General features: G+C 38.8%; 3 protein-coding genes across 4 annotated transcripts in view; 1 reads left to right on the top strand and 2 right to left on the bottom strand.

The window, feature by feature from the left end:
- Positions 1-27,296, bottom strand: part of LOC134813427 (E3 ubiquitin-protein ligase HERC2-like) — a 94,358-nt gene that overhangs the window by 49,729 nt on the left and 17,333 nt on the right. For both annotated transcript variants that reach the window (XM_063821202.1, XM_063821203.1), the window contains exons 22-42: positions 26,940-27,118; positions 19,373-19,472; positions 19,059-19,221; positions 16,290-16,440; positions 14,942-15,115; positions 13,615-13,721; positions 12,980-13,103; positions 12,210-12,470; positions 11,790-12,013; positions 11,520-11,605; positions 11,300-11,412; positions 11,037-11,113; positions 6,050-6,164; positions 5,673-5,850; positions 5,401-5,503; positions 5,011-5,175; positions 2,086-2,241; positions 1,783-1,901; positions 591-715; positions 354-483; positions 56-211 (exon numbers count right to left, since the gene is read on the bottom strand). In XM_063821202.1, coding sequence (XP_063677272.1) covers positions 56-211; positions 354-483; positions 591-715; positions 1,783-1,901; positions 2,086-2,241; positions 5,011-5,175; positions 5,401-5,503; positions 5,673-5,850; positions 6,050-6,164; positions 11,037-11,113; positions 11,300-11,412; positions 11,520-11,605; positions 11,790-12,013; positions 12,210-12,470; positions 12,980-13,103; positions 13,615-13,721; positions 14,942-15,115; positions 16,290-16,440; positions 19,059-19,221; positions 19,373-19,472; positions 26,940-27,118 — 3,006 coding nt within the window. The remainder of the gene's footprint in view (positions 1-55; positions 212-353; positions 484-590; positions 716-1,782; positions 1,902-2,085; positions 2,242-5,010; positions 5,176-5,400; positions 5,504-5,672; positions 5,851-6,049; positions 6,165-11,036; positions 11,114-11,299; positions 11,413-11,519; positions 11,606-11,789; positions 12,014-12,209; positions 12,471-12,979; positions 13,104-13,614; positions 13,722-14,941; positions 15,116-16,289; positions 16,441-19,058; positions 19,222-19,372; positions 19,473-26,939; positions 27,119-27,296) is intronic.
- On the top strand, positions 3,727-4,596 carry LOC134813428 (uncharacterized). The gene is made up of 2 exons (XM_063821204.1): positions 3,727-3,946; positions 4,252-4,596. The coding sequence occupies exons 1-2, from the start codon at positions 3,731-3,733 to the stop codon at positions 4,501-4,503; spliced, it is 468 nt and encodes a 155-aa protein (XP_063677274.1). The 5' UTR covers positions 3,727-3,730; the 3' UTR covers positions 4,504-4,596.
- On the bottom strand, positions 6,813-7,546 carry LOC134813429 (uncharacterized). Its single transcript, XM_063821205.1, has 2 exons — positions 7,461-7,546; positions 6,813-7,275 (listed from the first exon to the last, which is right to left on the bottom strand). The coding sequence occupies exons 1-2, from the start codon at positions 7,464-7,466 to the stop codon at positions 6,838-6,840; spliced, it is 444 nt and encodes a 147-aa protein (XP_063677275.1). The 5' UTR covers positions 7,467-7,546; the 3' UTR covers positions 6,813-6,837.

The following is a 27,296-nucleotide window of genomic DNA, read 5'->3' as shown; positions in this document are numbered from 1 at the left end:
GTTTAGCTTACTTATTCGTCGATCGATTTTACAAAAAAAGGGACGCGAGACTTACCCTCAATAATGCTACCCTCGCAGTAGGGCTTGTCTCCAGCACTGAGTGTCCTGGTGTGTCCCTTCTTGTTGGTGGGGGAGAGAGCAGACATGCTCGCTGTTCTGATGTGACCCGTATTCGGAGTCAGGTGGTCCACGACGGGAGTGTCCGCTGGATCTGAGAGTCACTTGGTTAGTGAACGTTCGTGTCCTTAATAATACAGGGTGGCCCAGAACTAGCAGCCCTGTACCTTGGTATACAGTTAGAAACTATTCAAATATAATGTTAGCTTGATGAACACAAACACTTTAAAACTTACCTAGTCTCCTAGACCCACTAGCAAGGAGTATGATAGAAGCCCACACTCCCATGTCCCTGGCTTTCATAGGCAGCTTGTCAACGTGTAGCGCATTCTCCGATACCAGCTGCACTTCACTTAGTAGACACGCCTGCAAAAACAGTTAAGTTTAGAAACTTCAAAAGTCAAAAGGTGCAATATTATGTCTCATCAAAGAGCCGCTTTCATTCCTATGTTTATGAATAGCTGAGCAAAAACCTTTTTACTGTGGTCTTGTAGTTGGAGTGATATCTTCCCAGACGGTTCTATCCGGCAGATGGTGGCGGTACCCCACTTAGGATTATCAACCAGCGACCCGAGCCTCGGCCTTTTGTCCACACCACCTGAATTGTAAATTATTGTAATAATTGTTTCGCTGGACTACAAAATTGGAACTTTTTAGCGTACTTCTATTGCAATTTCGCAGCCGTGCTAAAACTCTTAAGCTAAATATTTATCAGGACTTGTCAAACCTAAAAGGTGCTCGGATTAAGATGCCGACAGGTGTCGACTAATTTACTGCCCCGGCGACAAGTCAATTAATGTTATTCATATTGTTATTTGCGCTGCACCTGCCTAGAAGGGGGATCCTTAATGGGCAAGGTAATTATTTCATAACAGTTTTATACGAGCTATAAAGTCAGGAGGCACAGGTGAACCTACCACGATCCTGTTGCGAAACTTCGTTCTTTTTATTGAATTATTTACTCACCAAATATGTTTGAAACTTTGATATTTGTATTTCTAAGACTTCGTTGTCTGGCAAAGTGGCAATAGTGTTATCGGGATGGGCCACAGAAAGCGATACTATAGAACGATGGATGTTCACGGTGAAATGCGAGTGACGTAAAAGTACGACATGATACGACTGTTCTGGTTTACGTCAATTATCAGTTGGTCCTTGTACGTTGTTCAATGGTATTATCTACTTCAATGAGTTGTCAAGTTCAGTTTTAAGTCAAAAACTCAACAGTTTGATACAATATCATTCAGTTAATTTAAGCTTGAAAAAGTTAGCTCATCGTTTAAATATAGGTTCAGCTACATTTCATGCGAAAACTTTTATGTTATAAATGTGAGATGCCTGAAACATTCAATTGAACATCAATTGACTTGGTGAAATTTCCATTTAGGTCTTTACACATGTTTGTGCAAAGGAAAGTTTTTCCTGGAAAGAAGCCACATGACTGAAATTCGTGCATGCGATTGGTTCATATTGAACTGTCCAATTAGTTTTTGTGCAGGATAATTTATGCCGACTACCTACTTTTTTGGAGGGTATTGTAGGTCACTTAACTCTTTGTGATATTAAATGTCGCGAGGCATTATGTCCCAGATCCTTATCCCGCTAATCGTAGCCTAATATATAACTATATAACCTATTTCATTAAATTATGTCTTTATGACTGACCTATCATGCTAAGGACTGCAATTAGCGGCCCCATTATGCTAGGGTTCCCGATGACCCCTTCGCCATCCTCCGCCAGGGGGATTATGTTCGTTATCGTCTTTAGCCAGTTTGATATGAACCTGTTCGTAGGGTCATGATCAGTGATTAAGTCTTCATAAGTTTTAGCTATTTTCTGAATGGATTAATTAAAATCTTATATCCACGTGGTTTGGTGATATAATTAGAAAGTAACATACTAATACACTTAGAAAGTAACCTACTTATATAGCTATCTCCAAACATTCCACATTGCTGGCAACTAACCCGTTAATACTAGAGTTCCAGTCCGGGAGAGAGTGCAGTTTGCGGAGGAGCATGACAACCTCCTCAGCCACAGTGCTGACGGGAGGTGCTGTGAGGGAGGCGATGCCCTCGTTCGTGGATCGCCCCTGTCTCGCTCTCTTCCTCCTGTGTCCAACCCTGCAGACGGAAATTGTTATATTTCCTAATCCGGCATACAATTTAGTCGGGCGTGAATTGATTTTTACATAAAGTACTCATTCCATCTCCGATGATGTTATTCAAATCTGCGATATTTTGATATTTGCTAATTGCTTGTTTTGCAATTATAATATTGTTCCACGTTTTATCATATTTTTAACTTGCTCGGTGGCTCAGTGCTCGATATTTGGCCATTGGCCTGTATGTCTGCGGAAATACCGTACAAGAAATTGGAAACAAATAGAACCTGTTCCGATTTAGATTGAATATCAACATACTAGGGTAGTTTCAACACAATTTATAATAAGATGAGAGATGAAACTGGTTGTTAGTTGCATCATGTACACTTCCAACGACTAATGAGTCAAGACCAGGTGCGCACTATGCTTAAAATACAACGTTCTTGATGACAATACAACATTATAAATAAGAAATACAACGTTCTAAATAATAAATACATTGTTTTGTCTTTTATGATCAGTTTTTCTTGGTGTTCATAATGCCAGCAATTTTGCGAGAAAAAAATTGTACCTGGTCAACATATCAGGTTGAATAGGTCGAACCTTTAAATGGATACCAATTACCTCAAGGGAGGAGGGGACTTTGTCCTCAGACTTCATATTATTAAGACTAAACATCGATTACGTCAGCAATATATTTTACCGTGTAAGTAAAATAGTAAAATGAGTATCTTAAGAGTTTTCGGACGTTATCTGAGCTGTATTTGAGAGAGAATTATATAATTTACATACTTCATTTTTTGATTGTTTCACACTTCACATTTCATTATTACTAGGTGGAGGTGATGTTGTTGAGACTTTGGGCGGCCATAAAACTCGTGTTTTGAAAGTTGTCCTCTGTACTTGTTTCACTGACCCACGCTTTTTAGCATTTATACATTTCTGCCCAATTTATATGTTTGTTCGATTTGCTGTACAATGTACATATGCATACTACATTCATATATTTGCTATTTTGTAAAAGTTTCGAATAAAAAATCATATTGCATTGGGGTGCAGAGCGCCATCGAGTGTCTACAAGAAAGTCAGGTGACATCACAAATAAGCCAATCAGGTCCACGCGTTGCTCATCGCGTCATCTGATTGGCTGAAAAGAGTTGGTCACGTGACATAAGATCTACCAATCAGATGCGCTGATTTAGGTTAGTAGTGCTTATCTCTATTTTACCTTCCTTCGGGATGTCGTTATCAGGTCGCTATTTAAAGATCATAAGATAACATATTGAGTGTAACCGACGGTTTATGAGAATTAGGTTATCTACGCAAGGAGGGTGTTTCTGATAAGAAATTTAAATGCAAACATGAATTGGATATTATTGGTTCCCATCATGAAGTACTATATCAAGATTGCATATTCGCATAATCTTCCTTTCTTATAGTTGTGTTACAGCTTTAATCGCAAAAAAAACGGAAACTAAATGGAAATTCACAATATCACAGTTAGCACGATGAATCTGTTACTCCCACTCCTAGCCCTCTCACTGACCCAATGTAGCTGTATGGAACTGTCCGCCAGCAACAGTGAAGCAGCAGAGAACTTCCTCAACTTCTTCAGAAACACGGACACCGTCTCCAGGGATGCACTAAAGTTTCTGGATAACGTGTTCGTGGAGATGGCACAGTACAGGTGCAATGTTGGGGGAGCTGACTGTGCTGCTCTGAGGGTAGGTGCAATATGGGGGGGGTTTGCTGCTATGAGGGTAGGTGCAATATGGGGGGGGGGGGGGGCGGGGGGGGCTGTGCTGCTCTGAAGGTAGGTGCAATGTTAGGAGTGGGGGGGGGGGGGGGGGGGGGGGGCCGGGGGGTTTGCTGCTCTGAGGGTCTGTTGATAGTTTTTCCGGTTTTAAATGTTTGCAGTTAATTGAGTTTCAACCTCTGATTGTTTTGTAGAATATCTTTATTTCATAATCACGAAATAATTAAACTCAGATAAACGGCTGACATTTCACAGTTTCCCAACTGTTCTCAGGTGGCAACAGAAGAAGTGAAGATGGCAATAGACCAAGCTGCCCTGCAACCCACCAAGTTCGACCGACTCAACATTGCTCGGATCTACCAAGCCTCTGTTGAGCTGGTGGATGATTTTGGGCTGATAAATGCAATCAGGCATGCGGTTATTCAGTACATATGTGTGAAGGAGCCTGAAGCGTGTCCAACACTCACTGCCTACGAGACGCAAGTCGCGGACGCACTCGAGAACGAGATTGACTCTTACATTTAAGAAACTTGTGTTATAATTTTAGCGTGTCTTGTGGTATTTGAACAATTTGACAACAATTTAAAATTCATCTCAGCTGATAGATTTATAGTTTCAGTGACCTGTACAGTATAGAGTATATTAAGTATCCTGAAAATTGTCTTTCAAAAGTTTAAAGTTGTCTTTATTTAGCAATTTATCCAAACATCGAAAAGTTCGCATATTGATTCTTAGGTGTCCTCCTCGGTCAGTTAAGTATAAATATAAACATTGGAGGTCCATTTTTTCTCGTCACGCCGTCGATAGGAAGGGATTGTTTCCTGAGTCATTATACAGTATACAATATACACACATGTACCAAAATTGCCATCATTGCCATCATAAATACATAGTACATACATTGATAACTGACACTTAAGATCCTAAGTACTGAAACAACGATTTGCCATATCTTATTTCAAGTATGTTGTAGTTTTACGAATGGAAAGGGTTAAAAGTGCAAATCAGGGACTACGTATAATTGCAACTCACTTTGGAAGCCAAGTCTGAGAAACAAGGACGTGACCCAAGATCGAGAAGAGCTTGTCGATGAGTTTAGGGATCTTGCTCATGTCGAACCCTTTACCCCAGGCTGGCAACACCACTCCCAGAAGTCTCAGGACCATAATCTTGTGGAACACTTCTGCTCCCGTCCAGCTGAGCAAGATGCGTTTAATAAATTGGTAGGGTTAGTTCGCCTCTTCAAAAAAGATTTCTAAAAATGTAGGACGTAGGTATAAGTAGTAAATGCATTCAGCCGAGTCGAGCCTAGTCGAGGTAGACCGGATCAGATCAACTCAGTCATACCCAGCCATGAATGTATAATGTAGTGATAACTGTGACAATAACAGAATGTATAATGTACTGATAACTGTGACTTACGTTCCATTACCCTGAGCTCCCTGATTTCCTATAATAGAAAGGAGCAAGTCCATCCACCGTGACTCTGACAGAACGAGGCATACTCTCGGAGTTACAGCTATACCTGTTATGGAAATTGTAACTAAGACACTTTAAGTTTAACAGTATCCGCTTGTATATGAGCACATTCAATAGCAGGGTCCCTTAATTATTTCAACTCTTAACTCTGTTATAGTGAAAATTTAACTTAACTCTGAGATGACCTATAACCATGGTAACCATGATAACAGTACCTCTGACGAAGTTGAGCGAAGCAAATCCTGGATGTTGAGTAGGATCACGTGACCAAGCTTTGAGTTTGTGGTGGAGGAGTGAACACACAGAGTTTAGTCCGATGCTGTGGATACATCCTGACACCATCATGATACGACTAAGATAATGTCCAGCCATTCCTCCCACTCCGACTACGTTCTGAGATACCGACAATATTAGTGAGGGAACATTAGCCTTGAGGACTAATTTGGTGACCATTTTGGATGAGTCACAAAATATTCTAATACCAGCAACTTTAACAGAATCTGATATCCGACTTAAAACTAGAAATATGCACGACCAATTGCTTGATTTCAGGGTAAATCGCTGAAACATTTCACGACCACTGACGACTCACCAAGGACTTCATATCAGCTATCCAGGATTCCCAGGTTTCGATTTCCTCCTCGGCAACTTCCAGATAGGAGTGGGTTTTGTCGAGGTTCGGAACATCGGCAAGTTTCAAGTCGTACCTGAAAAGAAAGTATAGTACAATATCTATTAAGCTTTTCGCGGCGACATTTCTCTCTTTTCTCGAAAGATCATTTAAATTATCTAATATAAGCGCCATCTGAGTAAGTAACAGTGATGGTCTTGAGGCAGATTTATTTCTCTGGAAGGGGAAATTTACTTATTGGTGTCATTAAACCAGATTCCGAAAATTCGTCAATTGCCCTTTCGCTTATGAATACTGGAATTACTATTTAAATACCAATACAGCATTTAAATTTTGATTCATTACAGCTGTGCAAGGTAATTTAGTTCCCTTCAAAGATATCGCCGAAGCCCGAAATCATTAAATTTCCTCAAAATCGATATTGCATTTATCGTCAAAAATACCCCTTTAAACGCAGTATTCGAAATCTTTGGCCGTTTGGAATGGCTTATCGTAAAGTTAAGCTTTAAACGTATAGATTTGTCTCCAAAATCAGGCAATAATTTTGAAATGGCTGCCCAAGTGAAAGCAGTTCCAAGTCTTCCAAGTTATTTATAAGTTTATAGATGATCTAGACCCATAACGGTTCGAAAATTTGATGAGACATTTGCGCAAAGATAATAGGTTTTCTATGAATTTACAAGGAAAAATTCGAATTTTTTTCAAGATTTCAATTAATGAAATAAAATGTTAGATTGTTTTCTTCATAATTATTTGGGGCAGACGATAGATTTGGCCAAGTTGAGAAGTCCAATGATCTCTTGAGGTAGGTTGAGCTGGTCGATGAGTTCTCCAACCTCAGTTCCGCAGGCAACGGGCAGTCCAATTTCCAATAGTTTTTGGATGAGCTCGAAGATGTTATGAGAGGGGCCATCTGCCACTTGATAAGTGAGGTTCTCGGAAAAGTTTACGCAGACGATAGATTTGGCCATGTTGAGAAGTCCAACGATCTCTTGAGGTAGGTTGAGCTGGTCGATGAGTTCTCCAACCTCAGTTCCGCAGGCAACAGGCAGTCCAATGTTGATCAGTTTTTGAATGAGCTCAAAAATGTTGATCGAGGGGCCATCTTCGACTTGATAAGTGAGGTCCTCGGCTCTGAATTCCACGGATAGAGTCATGGCTACTACGACAGCGAGAATAATGAAAACCTGGAATTTTTAGTCAGTCAAATATCAAAACATCAATATAACGGAAACATAATATCATTTTGATGGTACTTCCAGTCACTGCTTGTGTTTGATAATCTACATAAATCACTGCCTTATAGAACGAAAACTAAAGTGACTCTTGGAAAGTGGGCCTACAATGTTGATAGATTGGACAAACCACTCACCTTCATTATAGTTGAGAGAATCTGGTTGATCAAGTATGAAGTGGTTGAGTGAAAAGATTATATGGTGAAGTTGGTAGCCCTCCCTCTTTTATACTTGAAATCTCATCAAGCGACGCACGTGCCCGGACTCACCTGCCCTAGTGCTAATTAACTTATCCAATATTGAACGATTTAAACTTCACAGTTTAGAGTTCTTTCATTGTTAATATCCAAATGGCAAGATTAAAAATCAATTTATATCCAAATTGATTGACTTTTAAAATGTCACGTGATAGTTTTATGGCGGTTTCTTTGTATTGAGGCACCTGTTTGGGTTATAATTATATTAGCACATCCGTGGAACTTGCGAAATCTTAATTCATTAAATTTATCAAACTATTAAAAAAGCCGCATAGAATATAGATCCGACAAAGTTATCTCAATCATGGACAGGTAAGTCACGCCCATTGTTCACTATGCAATTAAATAGTTTCTCAACTTCTGAAGTTGCAAATGCAACAGAGTTCATGATGTGCTTTAAGTGACTAAACACAGCTCAATTTGCACATTTAATATACTAAGTTAAATTCACATCGCCAAAATACAGTCGAACATGTGACGCCGAGCCTGATATTGCTAACGTTGGGTAAGATCTTTATAAAGACATCCGGAAGAGTGGAAAATAACCGCAACTGGCATGTTGTTAGTTGTTGCCATGAATTACGCAAATATGCAGGAATCCTAAAAATTGGGCTCGGAAGGTCTTTTCGCAATGGCCAAAAATAGCTATATACAACTCATAAAACAGAAATGCTTGATAGTTTTATGAGTTTTACCAGTAACTGTATGCTTGATAGCTACTGGCAAAAAAATCGGAGGTATAATCGGCTATTTTGACACAAGATTGCTTTTTTTAGTGTGAATATGCTAGAGCTTTTTTATCTGAAAACTCAAAAGGTGAGATTTCTAGGGTTTTTGAGTTTTCTATCACGATCCTATCCATGGTTAATAATTAGCCAAATCGACTCCGCGCCACGCCCAAACCATTTTTTGGTGATTTTCTCAAAAAAGTTAACTTTTTAGGCAATATTCATATAAATACTTTGTAAAATAATGTGCTTATTTGGCAGCAGTTAATAAAGCCCATACCAAAGTCTTTACGACCTTCATATGCTGGGATAGAGTTTTGCTTGAGAGCGAAAGCCGTATCGTGGGTGTGATTTTTCGATTTAATAAAAGGTTGTGCAATCTTTAAGTGATTCTTATTGTTTTAAAGACCACCTGATGAAATCCATTCTTTAACCGCTTCAAACATTTGATGAATAGATCACTTCAGAACTTAAAAAGAAGTCGACAAACAAAGAAATAGCGATCACGTGCTAATATAGCCAAAAAACGGTGCCTTAACACAAGGAAACATATGTTGGTGGGATTTCAAGTATAAAAGAGAGATATCTATCATAATCAGCATCTTATCCCTCAACCACTTCTTACTTGATCAACCAGATTATCCCACTATCATGAAGGTGAGTAGTTTGTCCAATTTATCAACATTGTAGGCCCACTTTTCAAGAGTTATTTTAGTTTTCGTTCGATAAGGCAGTGATTTACGTAGATTATCAAACACAAGCAGTGACTGGAAGTACCATCAAAATGATATTATGTTTCCGTTATGTTTGATATTTGACTGACAAAGAAATTCCAGGTTTTCATTCTTCTCGCTGCCGTAGTAGCCACTCTTGCCGTAGAATTCAGAGCCGAGGACCTCACTTATCAAGTGGAAGATGGCCCCTTGATGAATATCTTCGATATGATCCAAAAACTAATGGAAATTGGACTGCCCGTTGTCTGCGGAACTGAGGTTGGAGAACTCATCGATCAGCTCAATCTACCTCAAGATATCATTGGACTTCTCAACATGGCCAAAGCTATTATCTGCCCCAAGTAATTGTTAAGAAATCGATAAATGTTTTTATTTGAAAACTTAAGATATATTTCGATTTTTATTTTTATTGCATAGACTACTGGATCACAGTAAAACATTCAAAATTGTGACAAAATTGAACTAATCCCTACTTTATCTGCCCGAAATCTAGAGTAATCATCTCAATCAGCTGACAGCTCCTAGGAATCCTATTATAAGTCTAGACTCTAAAGGCTGATGCAGTAATGAATAAAATGAAGCGATCCCCCTCCAGATCTATTGGTGTGCATATCATACTAAAAACAGTGCCCCATAAAAGATTAAAGACGATTAATAGTCTAAGGAGGTGGAATATGGATGGCTCCAGCTGGGTAGTTCAGAATATTTTAAAATTTACTTATTTTATTGACAAACAAGGCTAACTTTTCGTTTACAGTAGTTTTTCATATGTATACACTAATTTAGTCTCCGACTTCAGCCTGCATAATAATCTGCTTATGCGAACATTATACTCGCTCAGCGTCTCTAAAAGAAATGGGCATAATGTTAAACAATAACTCTTCTTAAAAATTTCATTTAATAAAGCCCGTACCGCAGTCTGTACGATCTTTAGAAGCTGAGGTCCAGTTTGGCTTGAAAGTCAGAGAGTGAAAGATGGGCGTAATTTTGTATTTAATTAAAGATTGAGCAATTTTTAAGTGCAGTGATTCTCTTTGTTTTTAAGACCACCTGATGAAACCCATTCTATACAAACTTCGACAATTTGAAGGGATTTTAGATGTCAAAGGAATTGCTAACACGGATGTGCTAATTTACCCCAAACAGGTGGTTCAAGACAAAGGAAGTTAAAACTTTAAAAAACTGCGTGAAATCAGACAAGTCGGGTAATGGACGATCTAAAAAATATTCTTCATATTTTTCATATGATAATGAAGAATTATAGCAAAACACTGACCCGTTCACAACGTTTAGACTGGATAAGTGAATTAGCACAAGCGCAGGTGGGTCCGGGTACCTGTTTTGGTAGGTGGGATTTCAAGTATAAAAGAGAGATATCTATCATAATCAGCATTTTATCCCTCAACCACTTCCATACTTGATCAAAAAGATTATCTCATAATCATGAAGGTGAGTAGTTTGTTTCATTGATCAACATTGTAGGCCCACTTTCCAAGAGTCACTTTAGTTTTCGTTCGATAAGGCAGTGATTTACGTAGATTATCAAACACAAGCAGTGTCTGGAAGTACCATCAAAATGATATTATGTTTCCATTATATTGATGTTTTGATATTTGACTGACCAAAAATTCCAGGTTTTCATTCTTCTCGCTGCCGTAGCAGCCACTCTTGCCGTGGAATTCAGAGCCGAAGACCTCACTTATCAAGTGGAAGATGGCCCCTCGATCAACATTTTTGAGATCATTCAAAAACTGATCGAAATTGGACTGCCCGTTGCCTGCGGAACTGAGGTTGGAGATCTCATCGCCGAGCTAAACCTACCTCAAGAGATCGTTGGACTCCTCAACTTGGCCAAGTCAATCGTCTGCAAGAACTTCTGAGAATCTACGTGACTAATGACTATGATGGAAACAATCTAATATTTTGTTTGATCATTCGAAATCTTAAAACAACTTAGAATTTTTTCTTGTAAATTTATAGAAAATATCTCGTACCTGTTCTCTTTTCCCATCCGATAGCTGTTAGTCTGTCCAGAGTCCCAGTGAACTCTGACCCAACCGTCAGTTGCAACCTGAAGAGAAAGGAAATTTTTTAGAAGAAATAAATCCACTTTGAGATAACAAAATTGTCTTGCTAAGTACGAGTCATTTCTAGCAGATTAGCACAGTAGGGAAGTATAGCTCATTAACAGATGTGTAGTCACGGTTTACTATATCACTGAGGCAAGTCTAATATTAGAAATACAGTAGATTCAAACCTCGCTGATAACACAACCCTCCCCTGGGGGCTGGCCGTCCTGTTCTCCCCACTTCCAGTCGGGTCCTCTCACTACCCGCACTCCAGGCTTCAACAACTTAGCCACTTCACCCCCTGAACAAATAATAATTTATCAATTTTCAAAATCACAAAGACTTCAAAAAGATCACAAATACACAGCATATGAAATTCTAAATTCTGTGCTACCTCCGGTTACATACCTGACATGGGAGGTGGAGGTGAGGGTCTGGGTGGAGGTTTCACCTCTTCAACTAGAGACAGCACGACTTTGTTACTGCTCTTCATCCTGATTACACGGGGTTAAGAGAAGAAGTAGATTGGTTGATGCTGTTGTAGTAGGAAACTCATTAACTTGTCGTATTTTATTCTTCTTGTAGTTATAAAACTACAATCAGTATCACACTTCAATCTTATGATTTCTAGATAAATAACCTCACCATCACATATAGTCAGCTATTAAAAACACTCACTTGTACTGGCCCAGCAGTCTAGAAACTGTCTCCGACAGGCCCAGTATTCCATTGTTCAGAAGCATGGAAACGGAGGACGGGCTCTGACTACAAGATAACATGGTCAGACACATCAAGAAGAACTTGCTGTGCACATTGGAGCTTATTATTTCGTCTCTGTCACCCTCGGGCGGTTTGCAAGAGTTGGAGGTGTTCCCTCCACTGGGAGAATTCTCGATCAAGTCCTGTAAGGTACTCAGGTACTAGAGTTGTAGGTTATCAGATAGAGAATATATGGGTACTTATTCACTCCAATAGACGGAATGATTCACAATTGAAAAGATTTGTAATATTTTGCTTAGCATCAGGCACCATCTCTGCTTCGAACCTGAACTATACAACTATGCAGAGTGAGCGGCATGTTACTAATTGAACCATTACCTCGAGGGCTAATAAGGATTCCCGCAATTTACACAAGGTCCAATGATCAATCTTTTGAAAGCTGAGGTCCAGCAGCAGTCTCTCGTTGGCTGGAATCAGGTTAATGTTGTCCATGTAGTTCAACAGGGGACTTGGGTATTCTCCAACAAGCCCCATCCAGCCCTTCAAGATAAAGTACTGTACTGATTTCGTCATGTTTGCTTCCGATATCAATGACATGAAAAACTCCGCCCCCTCGAGCCTTTTCTGAGCTCGAAGGACCTGAAGAATTGTTCTCATTAAGTCTGGAATAGTGCCAAGTATTGGCGTAACTACCTCGATACATATTAAATCTCTGAACACCACATTGTAACGGCTGGTATCGAACCGCGTTAATATACAATAAACAAAAAATAACGTTCAAATTCATAGTTCATTCTAAAAAGCAAGTTTCATTATTTAATATACGTACGTGCGTGAATTGCGCGCAACTAGTACCATAAATTGTTTCGCGCGTTCCAGTACGCTAGTTATGTAGACCGTTTCGTTTGCAAAAAGCCATACTTCAGTGAACTTCATATTATACTTCCGCACCAATACAAAATATTGCAACGAAGTCACAGCTGCAACGTCGGGTATCAATGAAGACTTAAAACAAATATTTTTCCGAGAAATGCCAAATGTGTATCATACCAAGACAGGCACACACACACATTTGACAAAACTCCAAATCATCCCTTGTCTATTATATATCCCCTTGTAAATAAAAACATCAAACTCTAATTTCTTACCTGACGCTGTAGTGCATATCTTAGCTTGGCGATATCTATCTTATTATCTGACAGCACAAAGTCCATGATGCGCATTATTATCTGCATTTCAGTTGACATGCTGCCCATTCTATCTCTTAACCACCTGAAAATGGGGAGATAGTTTTAAAAAATATAGTTCAAGTTGAATATTTCCACTATTTGGCAAGAAGCCATAGCATGGCAATGTCCGTTACTATACAAGTATAGAATATAACGATATATATTATATATACCTTGACCTAGTTGCACCAACCGTATCCTTTTACAGGTGTGAATGGTTGTAAAAAGTTAACAAATTTGGTCTTTAACTCAAGTTTAGTAACCGAATACTCAACACAACCAGCCAATACACAAAGGCTGGATTTGCATTATACATATAATACGAGATAGAATACTTCATTTCATGATCCAACACGATGACTGACACACACCGTGTAGATCTACAAGAGTAATTTGTACACCAGATCTCCTAACCTAAGCCCCTATAATAATGTGATTGACAATTATTTACAGGGCTGGTAACTGACTGTCAGTGGTAGAACACGCCAGGTAATTGCTTGCTATACTGTACCAGTACTCAGTAAAGGGTATGAAGCGTGTTACAAATTAAATACCTAACAGATTGAGCCGATCTGAGAGCCCCTTTAACGGGAGTAGAGAGATTGGAACCAGTGCTGGTGCAGGGAGTGGGACTACCAGGGTGGGACGTTGTTGGGGTCGTCTGAAATGTGGCACAAGTTAAAGGATGAGGGGACCTTAGAAAAAGTTTTTTTCTCGTGCAAATCCTTTTATTACATTAATCATAAAAACCACTTTAGTGAAATCCGCAAAGTTGTATTTCATTCGCGCGCCGAGATATCCAGCCAAAACAATTTGAACCTGTGACGTCAATTATGTGAGTTGCTCTGATCCGCGCATATAGAAATACAGGTAAAATGAGCGTGCGGGTATATTTATAGCTCCCAACGTAACACCTAGCAACTCCCTGTATTGTATCACAGTTGATATATCAACATGTCATATCAACACAACACGGTCCTAATAAAAATGGATCGGGTAGGTATGAAATGCATGTCTTCATTCCAGTTGGACAAGCACCAAGCAGCAAGCTTTTAAGTTCTAACTCGCAATGAGACACTACTTATGACGTAAGCAAGATTTGCAACTATTACACCAAACAATATTATACCAGCATAGCAGACGAACACATCCACATTCGTTACGCTTTACACTCAAGTCACAGCAAACTAAAACGGTAAATTATAAATGAGTGTACAACTAAAGGCCGGTACACGCTCAGTGTCAAACCGCACGTGCGCACTCAGATAGGACTAGAGGCGCCAAGGGCCAGCTAGTAAAATGTCTTCTACTACATCATACATTCAATCGATTTTTAGATTGTGTCCATATCGGGTTTCAAACAAGTCAAAACAAAATAGCAGTTTGTGGTTTAGCTAGCGAATGCTACTTATCTTAGCTATTTATAAATAGAAATACCTACTACAACTAGAAGAAAGCCTTTCTGAGTTACATTTAACTATTAATGAGAATTATTCGTAACTTCAAACTTAGACTAATTCAGTGCAACCAAAGATACCGCTCTCGCAAACGCCAAAGTAACACGACGTAATTAAAACATGAGAACAGAACAAAATGTTGACACGAGCGAAGGGTGTGCGCGCACGTTGGTCTTAACACATAAGTGACGTCACAGCCCAAAATTGCTATCAGCCAATAGGAGCGCGGCGTGATATTGCACGAATTATCGATTTCACAGTCCGGCGTATTTTTTGATTCTACACACTTTCACAGGACTTAAACGCGAATATTTGGAAGTAAATTCTAAGGTCCCCTCATCCTTTAAAGTACAAGTCACCCATGCGTTAACATGTTAAAACTTATATAAGCTACAATAAAACACTTTACACACATTACACTTACGCTAGCTTTAGAACTGCCTGGTTTGCCACTCTTCAAGTTAGCGATGACACTTTCCACTGCGCTCTTGAAGCGTGTCTTGTTGATCAGCACGCTGTCTGCACACTCCTGCCGTCCTAGCACCGGTCTTATCTCCCAGAGAAGGAACTTGCAGCGCTCGATCACTGGCGCACACACCTGATAAGACATTAGGTTTAAAGACAGAGCGTTTATAAACGTTAAGTTTATAAAACAGAGCGTTTATAAACGTTAAGTTTATAAAACATAGTCCTGTTTTACTTAGTTTAAACACCAAGTTATGTACACATCCAATATTCCAATAAAAATTACTTCCAGTAAAGCAGTAACTGAGTAACTATGGTTAGTTTAATGTTTATATCAACTGTTAAGTAGTACTTGTGCTTGAAGACTGCTGGAAAGAAAGTTTAAGCAGTGATTTGTGTTTAACTTTGACACAACTTAAGCATGAACAATATGTAACTTAGTAACGGTTCATCTGTTCATATATGAAATGTTCGGAATCAATTTAGCTGCCTCCTTTATTCTCAATTTTAAAACAATCTCGGTTACGAATATACGGTAACACAACTTTTATAAGTTTATACGGTAACACAAGATAACCCGTGTGCTTGTGAAAATCAAAAGTTGACCCGGAATTCGGACAAGAGTCGCCCGACCCTATTAAACATGTATTTCTCAGATAATTTGTGTTACTCCATCAAATCTTATATGATCGATAGAGTGCATTAGTAGTGTATGAAAGATCACGAGCATATTACACAATGATGTACGTGGTTAATGGTTATTGCAAATACTAAGTATCTCTCTAGACCGTGTGGAATGTTAATCAGCTGGTATATGAGAGATAACAGGCTGATGTAATCAGGATACAATTCTGTTCGTAGTAGAAGTGATAACAGTGAGCTGTCAATTAAAGTTTTAATGCTATGTGCAATATCTTTTTATGGCTATTTGCCAAGAAAATGTCCGTTACATTTTGTTAAGTGTTGAAAAGATTCTCATTACAAGACATCATGTGATCCGAGTACATTATAAGCTGGTTAGCGGACATTAATACATTGCTTCAAGATCACGCAACAATGTAGTAAAGTGAAGGCTAGGTCTTGATAAGGACATTCTTGTCAGACCTTTATCTACACAAACATTCATTCACAAATGTAAGAAGATTTGTACTGTTATCTGTTATCAGTGGCAATAAGAAATGGGCAAGGAGAAAGGAAAATATAAAAAAGGTGATAACAATGTTTCTTTTATTTCCATTACAAAACTTGATCTCTGATAAGATAAAGTACGAGATTATGCTGTCTTCTGATTGATCTCCGGTACCTACCTCGTCGTACGTTAGCATGAGTTCCTGTCTGTTATGCATGAGGGTCTTCTTAGCTTGTTGTACCATCTTACACACTTCAGACAGTGTGTCGTTCATGTGAACTTGACAGTTTGTGTGCTTCATCAGGGTAGCAGTCAGCAGTGTGCCCATTCTGGAGTATAACAGGTTAATTGGTCAATTACTTATCAAAAAATGGTCACTTACGAAATCATCAAATCAATAATTGGCGGAGTATTAATTAAATGTTTGATTTAATCGTGATATTAGTATCTTTCTTGTTTATTTAAAGGACCAGTTAACTCAAAAAAAAGTTATCCTCATATTTTGACAGATTGTGACAAATAGCAAACTGAGCAACGAGTCGAAATTCCTAAATCTCTAACTGCTCTCTAACGCGTGTAATTACCGTTTGTATTATTTTGGCGATGACGTCATAAAGTCCCTTGCGCGCACAGAAGAGCTCGTGAGACTGTATTTTACAGGTAAAAATGGACATAATACAATGGTTCTCCCCCAAATAACTCGAAAAGTAAGTGTTTTAGGGTACATGTTGCTTCATAAGGTTGTATATAAACATGGCCATTCTGCACAATTTGCACCCATTCAAAAATCTGTAGGGCCTTCATGGCCCCAATTTACAAGATACCCATATTTTTGCATGATTTCTGGAAACCGGAAATCAGTTTTTCGCCAATAACTGAAAAAGTAAGCACTTTAAGGCATCTGTTTCTTCGTAAGTCATATATAGATATGCTAATTGCGGTTCTTTTGAACCCTGTCTAAAGACTCTATCACGATCCTATCGAAATGGGCTCAGCACCACGCCCAAAATGGTTTTTGGCAAATTTCTCGAAAGTAAGGATTTTAGGCCATGTGTTGCTCAGTAACTCCTATATAAACATGCATATGCCGCTTCGTTTCAGCCTATTTAGAAGTCTCTACGACCTTCAGAAGCAAAAGGTCGGTTACGTTATTGGGTCAGTATCGGCGTGGTCAATATGTCTCCAACCGAAAATCGTTTATTCATACTTTTGGGAAGGTCTTTGCAAAATTTCGTGAGTATACGAAAATTTGCAGGTTTCAATTCCATAAATGACTGGACTACACAAGTTTAGAGTTAACTTTAGAGAAACTCATAAATCATTATTATCTAAAATTAAGCTGTCAGTGTCCATGATCAACCTATGCACTATGACTACAATGTTTTACGTGAAAATTGAAATGTAAAAATCAGGAGTAATATAAAAAGTGTATTTTTAGATTAAAGTGCTATCTCATAGTTAAGAATTGTATAGATTAACGTTTGTCGTTTAGCCATCTAAGAATCGATCGTGCCGTAATACATATGGCCAAAGATAAATAGGGTCAAAGAATAATAGGGTCTTGGAAATTCTATAGTTGTTCAGTGGGTCGATTGACTGAACACGTTTGCACTTGGTATTTAAATTTTACCTGTAGTTTATTTATGGGTAAGTACCGATGATCATACAAGTAGGACGATAACTAGGTAAGTCAAATTCAAAACACTCTGCACACTGTACACTCCAATCAGTATTTAGCAGACCGGGTATTTTTCAGTTCCCACGGCACCGTTCTGATAGCGAGCTACTTCTACTAATGGTCCCATGAGAACGGCCGTAAAATTAGCCAGACTTCTTGTCCTCCTGTACTGTCTGGCACGTGTGGATTAAAGTAAGAAATTTCGCTATGCTAAAAATATAATTGCTCTCGGAACTATGTCTTTTAGGACAGCGAACCATTCGACTGCTCGCATTCTTCCGAACAACTGTAATATTATATTACAGAGTTACACTCTGATCAGCTATATTTAATATATAGCACATTATTTTGTGTATTAGTTTCATGGACTGGGGAAAAATTATCGGTACAGTCTCCCTTCGTTTTAATGAAGCAATGAAAACAATCAAAAATTATCACATATGACATAACTTGTAATAGCAGAAACTTTCTAACCGTACATTCCCAGCCACTGTTCAAGAACTTATGTCACTGTTTAAAATCCTGACGTGAGCACTGTACATCCAATCAGCTATTCATATAGTTAGGGTGATAGCCAAAACTATAAGGATTTTGGAGAACTAGGGAAATAGTCATAACTATAAAATTTGAGTGAGTTACACGTGTTTTATTGACGATGATAAACATTTGTGCATTGTATTACGCTATGCCAGCGCGCACTGAGGGACTTTATGACGTCACGCGGCCACAGCTTATTATTGCAATAACACGCGTTACACGTAAGTTAGAGAGTTGGTTCTTTCGGCGATACAATTTTTTACCAGTTTGTCACAGCTGATTTAAATCTTAGCCAAATTGGAGACTACAAATTTTTCAGTTAACTGGTCCTTTAAATGATTACTCAATAATCAATAGACAATATTATATACGGTTTCAATTATATCAATCATTGATCACATCAGAACATATTCTGCATATAGACTTATTATAGATGTAAATAGATGGTTTGGTTAGGTTTCTACTGTTGACGGCTAGATAATAGTTTGTAAACGAGATCACGACACGAGAGTAAGAAGCAACAACACTTCATGCTGGAGAAACAACTTTGTGTCATAATCTTACATCACTCTTTGAAAATATCCAGGGGATGTTTAGAATAGAATTTTAGAAGGGAGTTTTGGAAACTATTTACTTATCAGGGGAATACAAATTTTACATTAAATACATTAGATTATAAATATTATTATATAAATAAACTTATTTTGAGGACGGAAGGTATTGAGAACTTACTTTTCGAGGGGATGATCAGCGGAAACGTTAGGGAATATAAACCTCTTCTCAGCGCATTGCTTTTTAACTTTCTGTGTGAAGCGAATAACTTCTTCCGTTTCGTCCCCGTTCACGTATGAGTGGAAAAACTCCGTCTGTGGATCCGTGAGGACCTCTTGTAGTTCTGGTAAAGTATATTATGAGGTGAGACATCGGTTATCTGTACAGTGTTGAGGTAGGATATTCTCCTTAAGTCTCTCGTGTATTGTAGGTGATAGATAAATTAATTGTAGGGACTTAGTGGAATGTTAAAAGAAAGTGAGCTTATAACGCACCCATCCCCTGAGAGAATATATCCTGAGAGAGACAGTTCTGAGCGCTTTGTTCCTCCGTAGATACCGGTGTTGAGTGTATCATCTCCTTAGCACAGAGTCCCTGAAGGGTACACTCAGGTTATTGTTATTTTATAGCGTGAATCTTAATTTTAATACTTAAATCTATCATCTAAATATTCTAATCTATTGTACTACTATCACATCAAAAGGACAGACCTGTACTTATCATACAACATTTTCAAAGCTGACGATCAGTCTAATCGAACATAGTTACGATTTTCGAATCACCCCATAATATATATAATAGGGAACTTTTATGATGGTAAACAATCAGTTCTCACGGCCGCGGCTCAAGGGAGTAGATACCTTGACGACACAGCGCTTTAAGGGGGCCGGGGGGGTCTTCATCGAAATTCTCTCGAAATTGATTTTATAGTTGTTTCTGATAGAGGGGAGTGATATCTATCAGCTGCTTTTGGTCCCATGGAAAAATATTGTTCCTAGTCGAAATTATCGCTGGTCAAAGGTCAGCGCTTATGTGTAATTGTATTGCGAGAGCGATTTTCAAACGCGCGCCCTGAAAATCGAGTCCAAAAATCTATCTTCTCCTACATTTTTTGAGCAATCGCCCTGAAACTTTCAGGATATGTTCTAGGGATCATTTATAACAGATCGAATTTTGAGATAGGCCTTAGAACATTTTTTATTTGATTTTGAAAATCTTGGACCTCATTTTTTGACGATTTTTCCAGGTCCAAGATTTTCAAAATCGAATAAAAAATGTTCTAAGGTCTATCTCAAAATTGGGCTCCACAGATCTCTTATAAATGATCCCTAGAACATATCCTGAAAGTTTCAGGGTGATTGCTCAAAAAATGTAGGAGAAGATAGATTTTTAGACTCGATTTTCAGGGCGCGCGATTGAAAATCGCTCGCGCAGTACAATTACACATAAGCGCTGACCTTTGACCAGCGATAATTTCGGGTAGGAACAATATTTTTCCATGGGACCAAAAGCAGCTGATAGATATCACTCCCCTCTATCAGAAACAATTATAAAATTAATTTCGAGAGAATTTCGATGAAGACCCCCCCCCCGGCCCCCTTAAGTGGCTATCACACGCGTTATCTCGCACGCCAGACGCGTTAAGAGCCAATTAAATTTCACAGATTTACTCATGTTCAACCAATTAATACATGATCCAAATACCAACAGGGGTTAATAGTAAATACACATGTCCATTAAAGCTAAATAGCTCGAATAACAGTATATTGTTATAACTCCCTTACTCGGGAATATTATAACCGGGATAAAGTGGTGGGTTTTGGAAGATTCCGCCATATTTTTCCCGGTCAAAAATTTTACCAGTCATAAAAAAACCCGCCGACTCAGATTATGGGGTTCTAAGGGGGTGGTGATCATCATATTTTACCTGGAGTCTCATATGTGCTAGAGAAGACTTTTGAAGCAGTGGATGGAGGGCTGTAACTTTATTGGCGGTTGCTACCATAATTTCGTTATAAAAATCACAATTTGGTTATAGAAATCAGATTTCAGGGTGGACCGTGATTCTCACTTCTCTTGCCCATGAATCAGTGAATCGTAGAGAAGAAAATAATTTATATGTTATAGAATAAAACGAAAATAATAATAATAATATATAAATACGTACCTCACCTTTGCAACACGAGCTCGGAATCGGGAGCTCTCGATACGAGAGGTACGTATCGTAAATGACTCGGACCGAACATTTTCTAAGTCAACATTTTTCAAAGTTTTTCTGAGAACCACTTTTCTCCACGTTTTATGATACTCTGTTCATTATCGGCCGAAAATATCTTTTTTTTAATAATTTTTCTCGAAAAATGACTCGGGCCGAAAATTTTCCAAGTCAAAATTTTCCAAAGTTTTTCTAAAAACCACTTTTCTCCACGTTTCATGCTACCCTCTTCATTATTAGCCGAAAATATTTTTTTGGTTTTTTCGGTTTATCGAAGTCTGCAGTGCGAGCTTGTTTCGACTGTCGAGGATGAAGGTCTCGATGCTCAGTGCCTATTACTCTCCCCTATTACTCACTCCTGCTCTGCCGTTTTCTGACAAAAGTGCTTAAGTAACATTTTGGAAATTTCGGGTGTTTTGGTCTAACTTTTGTTTTTGGGTCAAGAACTATCCCTGAGGACCATTGGATACATTCGCCGACCCCCCGAAACCCCCTTTTTGGAATCCCCTAAAATGCAAAAAATGGTAATTTTTCTGAGAAAAGTGCTTAAGTAACATTTTGGAAAACGGGTGCCGTTTATTTCAAAAATGGTGCCATTTCGGGGACTGAAAATGGTGGCATTGTTTTCTACGTCCAAAACTGGCCTAGTGACAGCAATTTGGTGATCGTGGGTCTTTTGGCCTGGGAGAAAACAATTTATGTCACTTAAGCACTTTTGTGAAAACGGGCTCGTTTTCTCACAAAAGTGCTTAAGTGCCATTATACGTTTAATTAAATGTTGATTCTGCCAACTGAAACTATATAATCGGTACTAACAAATCTAAATTTCCACGACGTATCGATTGGTGATGGTCATAAACTTCAGAAACGCCAGCTTCGCCGTCAAAATTGCCGATTTGTCAATGCAGAAAGTTAAAAAATATACGTCATAATTTGCTTTAAAATTTTTTATTCTCTTATAAGTTGAGACTGGCGGGATTATCGACAGGCAAGGGAACATTACCAAAGAGATAGAAGCGATTTGCCTCACTGCTCCTTCTCTGTTGATATGGAGAAAGTTCTTACTTCTTTTACTACCACACATGCCGGAGTACAAGGAGGCGATTTTTACAAGACGCCTTGTCACATTTAACGAGACCTTCGCGAGGCTGGGGTCAGACGGAGCTCCTTTAGCGATTCTTTGGAATGAGTTAATTGCAGGAAGGAAAGATGAGAATGTGTCCTTGACTTGGATAAGGGCAATAAAACATTTTGTCGCAGGCAAGATTGATGGTAGCAGGGAGATCATTTTTTGGGCAGACAATTGCTCTGCTCAAAACAAGTGTTGGACTTTATTTACTGCCCTATCACTATGTTCAATTATCAACAGCCCAGATGTTGACCTGGACAAGATAACGGTCAAGTATCTAGAGCCAGGGCACACCTTTATGAGTGCAGACTCATTCCACCATAAAGTGGAGTTGTCCATTAAACAATCAGGTCATCTTCATGATTATAAGGACTTTGTTCAGGCAGTTGGACAGGTGGGTACTGCGATAAGCATGAACTGCACAGACTTTGAATCGTGGCCAAGGTACTACGGAACAAGCAACCGTTGTAAAACTGAGCGACCTCTCTTAAAAGATGTTAAAGTTGTAAGTTTCCAGCGTGGGTCTGTAGAAGTGGAATGGAAAACAAATCATGACGAGGTTTCCTTTCATTTCACTCCATTTCTCAGACAAAAAGACGAGAGACTCATTTCCATAGGTTGCAAAATAGCTTTCGCCCAGGAAGAGCCCCGGGGGATAGCTACTCCCAAAAAACAAGACATTATACGTAAACTGCACTGTGCAGGCTTATGGCCCCGAGTAGTAGGGTATTCTGGATGAACTTGCCTGATAGTACAGATATAATATAACAGATCTTAATCGAGTGTTTGACTAAAAATCATCTATTTCTTGTATTATTTACCATTTATTTATGTACAGAATTACTTACAATTAAATGTTACATTTTTATACGCTTGTTTTTCTTTGCCTCGCGTTACGATATCAATAATTCGCAAATCATTGGTCTTTATGAAGAAAGCCTCATCTGAGTTCTTAATTTAATTTCTAAAGAAAGAAACTTATTTATTATTATCCCGTACTTTCACCAATCACCTCTTCGTTGAAATGCTGGTAGAATTCCGACTATTTTTTAATCCGCTGGGGAGAAGGGAGTGTTTTTGTGTTCTTGAACCACCACCAATCAATTTGTCGTAAAATTTTAGGTCAGAATGATCGCAGATAAAGTTCCCACTAATGTGGCTGTACTTAAGCACTTTTCTCAGAAAACGAAATTTTCAAATTTTCTATTTCAGCGTGTCCCCTATTTACAACCAATGTTTCATCACAACAGTTTTAGGCTAATTTTTTGTTTTACTTTCGATGACCAATGGTTTGAACGGGTCATTTTCATCAGAACATGGAGCTTTTTCTGATGTGGCTGTACTTAAGCACTTTTCTCAGAAAACGAAATTTCAAATTTTCTATTTCAGCGTGTCCCCTATTTACAACCAATGTTTCATCACAATAGTTTTAGGCTAATTTTTCGTTTTACTTTCGATGACCAATGGTCTGAACGGGTCATTTTCATCAGAACATGTAGTATTTGCCGATGTGGCTGTACTTAAGCACTTTTCTAAGAAATTCAAACTATAATTTGTGATTTTGAGGCACTTTCCGAGAAGTTAGGATGATGAAACCTTGTCATAAGTCTCAAAAGTCGACAAAGTACCTTTGAAACATAGTGGGTGTAGTTTAAATTGGACAGTAGCTAGCCCAGAGCAATTACAGAATTGAAATCTTTAAAGTCAATTTGCACAAAATGAACCTTGTGTTACTTAAGCACTTTTGTCAGAAAACGGCAGTGCTGTAGCATCTAGTAGCCTACTATGAGCTTTCATAAGCTTGTTACGCCCCTAGTAAGCGTAAATTGATTGAAATAAATTTTCGTGCACATACAGAATGAATGGTTAATAATTTAATATATATGTAGACCAAGCTCTGTGCACGGGATGCTTCCTGGAAGAATCCAGTTCTTTTAGCGGGGCACCCTACCTAAAGCCAAATTGAGATATAATAATCATATTCCTAGAAGGCATCATGTAGCCTCCAGGCTCGACAAACCCCGACAAACCCCGACAAACCCCGACATATCCTTCAACAAACCCCGACAGACCCCGACAAACCCCGACAAACCCTGACAAACCCCGACAGACCCCGACAAACCCTGACAAACCCCGACATATCCCGACAAACCCTGACAAACCCCGACAAACCCCGACAAACCCCGACATATCCCGACATATCCCGACAAACCCTGACATATCCCGACAAACCCTGACAAACCCCGACAGACCCTGACAAACCCCGACAAGACCCGACAAACCCTGACAAACCCCGACATATCCCGTCAAACCCTGACAAACCCCGACAAACCCTGACAGACCCTGACAAACCCCGACAGACCCCGACAGACCCCGACTATCCCGACAAACCCCGACAGACCCCGACAAACCCCGACATATCCCGACAAACCCCGACAAAACCCCGACGTGTCGAGATGTGTCGTATCATGTCGGGCCCACCGGCTACATGATGCCTCCTAGAGAAATAATCAGAAATCGAATACCAATCAAATAATATGATATATATGAGTAGTAACCATATTTACTATGCAAAATGCCCCAACCACATAGTGTAAATTTATATAGAATTCAAATTCCATATCATCATTAAACCTCAATACCTAGTCAATATAATAGCCCAAGCAAAATTAAATAACTTCTTATATACCTTACTGTCATACTACAAATTAATTAAACATTTGAAATCTGTTGACCAAATAAACATGTTAGGATGTCCAATTTAGGTGTTAAATGGTGTTAAAGATAAAATTTCGAAGACAAAATTCATGGCATTAAATGGAGAAAATGGAGAATTACTCATGGGTTTTTCCATTTTCTCCATAGAAAAAGTCTCCATTTTATGCCATTTTATGCCATTGACTTTTGGGGACTAATGGGGACTAAAAATCGTGGGGACTAGAGGTCAACTCGTTGACGTAATTCACCATTTGTCCCCATAAGTCCCCAGAATTTTTGACAGTTATTTATGGTTTTCAAGTTAGTTTAATAACCTGAGGTACTCTAACAGCCCTCAAGTAGCTCCCAAGAAGTCAGGAATGTCCAGTGACCATTTATAAATATTCTAGACTTCAGTCTTGAGAAGTTTACGATCTGGTCTGGAGAAGCCAGATTTTTTGAAATCTAAATGGGGACTAATGGAGACTTTTGGGGACTAATGGGGACTAAAAATCATGGGGAATTGACGTAATTCCCCAAGTCCCCAAAAGTAGTCATTACCCCCCCCCCCCCCCCCCCCCTGTGACTTTTGTAGGGTTCCAGACTGGATAGCAGTACTCTAGCTTAGAGCGAACCATGCTTTTGTATAAAGTCAGCATGACTACTTGTGACCGGTCTCTAAAGGCACTCAATATCCAAGCCGCCATTTTTCTAGCTCCTTGAACTGTCTTCTCAATGTGAGGACCCCATGACCTACTGCTGCTAACATACACTCCAAGATCTCTGACAGTTTCCTGTGGTGATATTGCGTGTCCTTTTGGTGTAGTATACTCAACAGTCTCTGGGTAGAACGGGAGCTCTCTTAGAGCTTTTGATCCATTCAGGGGGTAGTTTACAACCTCAAACTTCTGTTCGTGTAGCTCCATGACCTTTTGGTCTTCTGACGTATGCTGGCCTGATTAGATGGCCCATCATGGAATATTATTATATATATATTTTACTTTATGAATGTCATACTCTCTATAATTTGCCCCTCGCACCTGCAGTAGAACGCGCCGTTTTTTCTTTTATGAAACAACCCGAAACAAGCGCGTCACGCAGTACGTGAGTGGCTAGATTGTAGATTGTTTTATTATAATATTATTTAATTATGTTATTTTGTTGTTATGTCGTGTAAGTTTGTGGAGTAGTAGCAAGAAGGTATCGTATACATTTAAATTTGTTCTCTTGATTATTTATTAATGATTTTATGTAGGGTCGGCACCAATGTTATTATGGTCTTACCACCGTGTTTTGGTTCAGCCGAAATAAATTTTACGTTGATGTTTTTACAATTTGTTTCTCACTCCAGCTGAGTCTGGTAGTGTTGAGTATCATGAATATTTTTCTAGCTCTCTTTTTCCATGTTTTTGCTTCACAGGAGATATTGTGGTCTTTTTATTGAATATAACTGTAATACATTGATGTAAAGTTTATTTGAATTTTGAAATAAAAAAAATGTTGTTAACACGTGACCAATCGATGACTATGTTGAGATCATCTTGCAGTAACTCCACACTACTCATTCCTCGGATAGCCCCAATCAGCTTTGTGTCGTCTGCAAAGCTGAATCCGTTACTATAGCTAATGCTGTTCAACAGATCGTTGATGTACAGTTAATTGCTTACAGGATATTGCTTACATTTATTTTCCTTTAAATAGACGTGTCTTTTTTTCTATTTCTGAGTAATATCAATAACTGTAAATTGAAATAACTTCTTTAACAAGTAACAAAAACAGAAATTTCGGTTGAAAATTTGTTGACCTCTGAAAAAAAACTTGAAAGGTCGGCCACCGGTAAATACATGACCGGGATAATTTGGCGGGTTTTGGGAAAGTCCGCCATATTTTTCCCGGTCATTAATTTTCCCAGTCATAAATTAACCCGCTATAATATTCCCGAGTAAGGTATATTGTCAAACAGCTACAAAACGGAACAAACTCTAGATTGGTCCCTTCTAGAACAATTAAAATTACATACCAACAACAAGGCTAGACTCCGTTCAATATCAAGACAGTGAGCTACAATCTGCTGTTCCTCGTTTACTTCACAGGAAGTGTTAGCCGGGGGACTCTCCTCTAGTATTCCCACAAGATAGGGGTGCAAAACTTGTGGGGGGTCAGGATACGAGGAACGGTTCTTTGTTGATGTGAGGTAGTCTGAAAATGAGGGCGTTATTGATGCTGGCCGGGATTTTGTAATCGATCATTTGTAATAATGTATATGCAAAGAATTATCATGCTTACATATTTTTGTAAAATAATGCTTTAATTGTTTGTCTGAAACAATTAAAATAGGCATTACTGGAACTCCTACCGGCGCTATCTACCAACCATT

The sequence above is a fragment of the Bolinopsis microptera genome, chromosome 3 (genome assembly GCF_026151205.1).
Source record: "Bolinopsis microptera isolate Bmic1 chromosome 3, MBARI_Bmic_1.0, whole genome shotgun sequence".
NCBI lineage: Eukaryota > Metazoa > Ctenophora > Tentaculata > Lobata > Bolinopsidae > Bolinopsis > Bolinopsis microptera.
The sequence above is the reverse complement of the archived record's forward strand: the minus strand, read 5'-3'. Positions and strand labels throughout refer to the sequence as shown.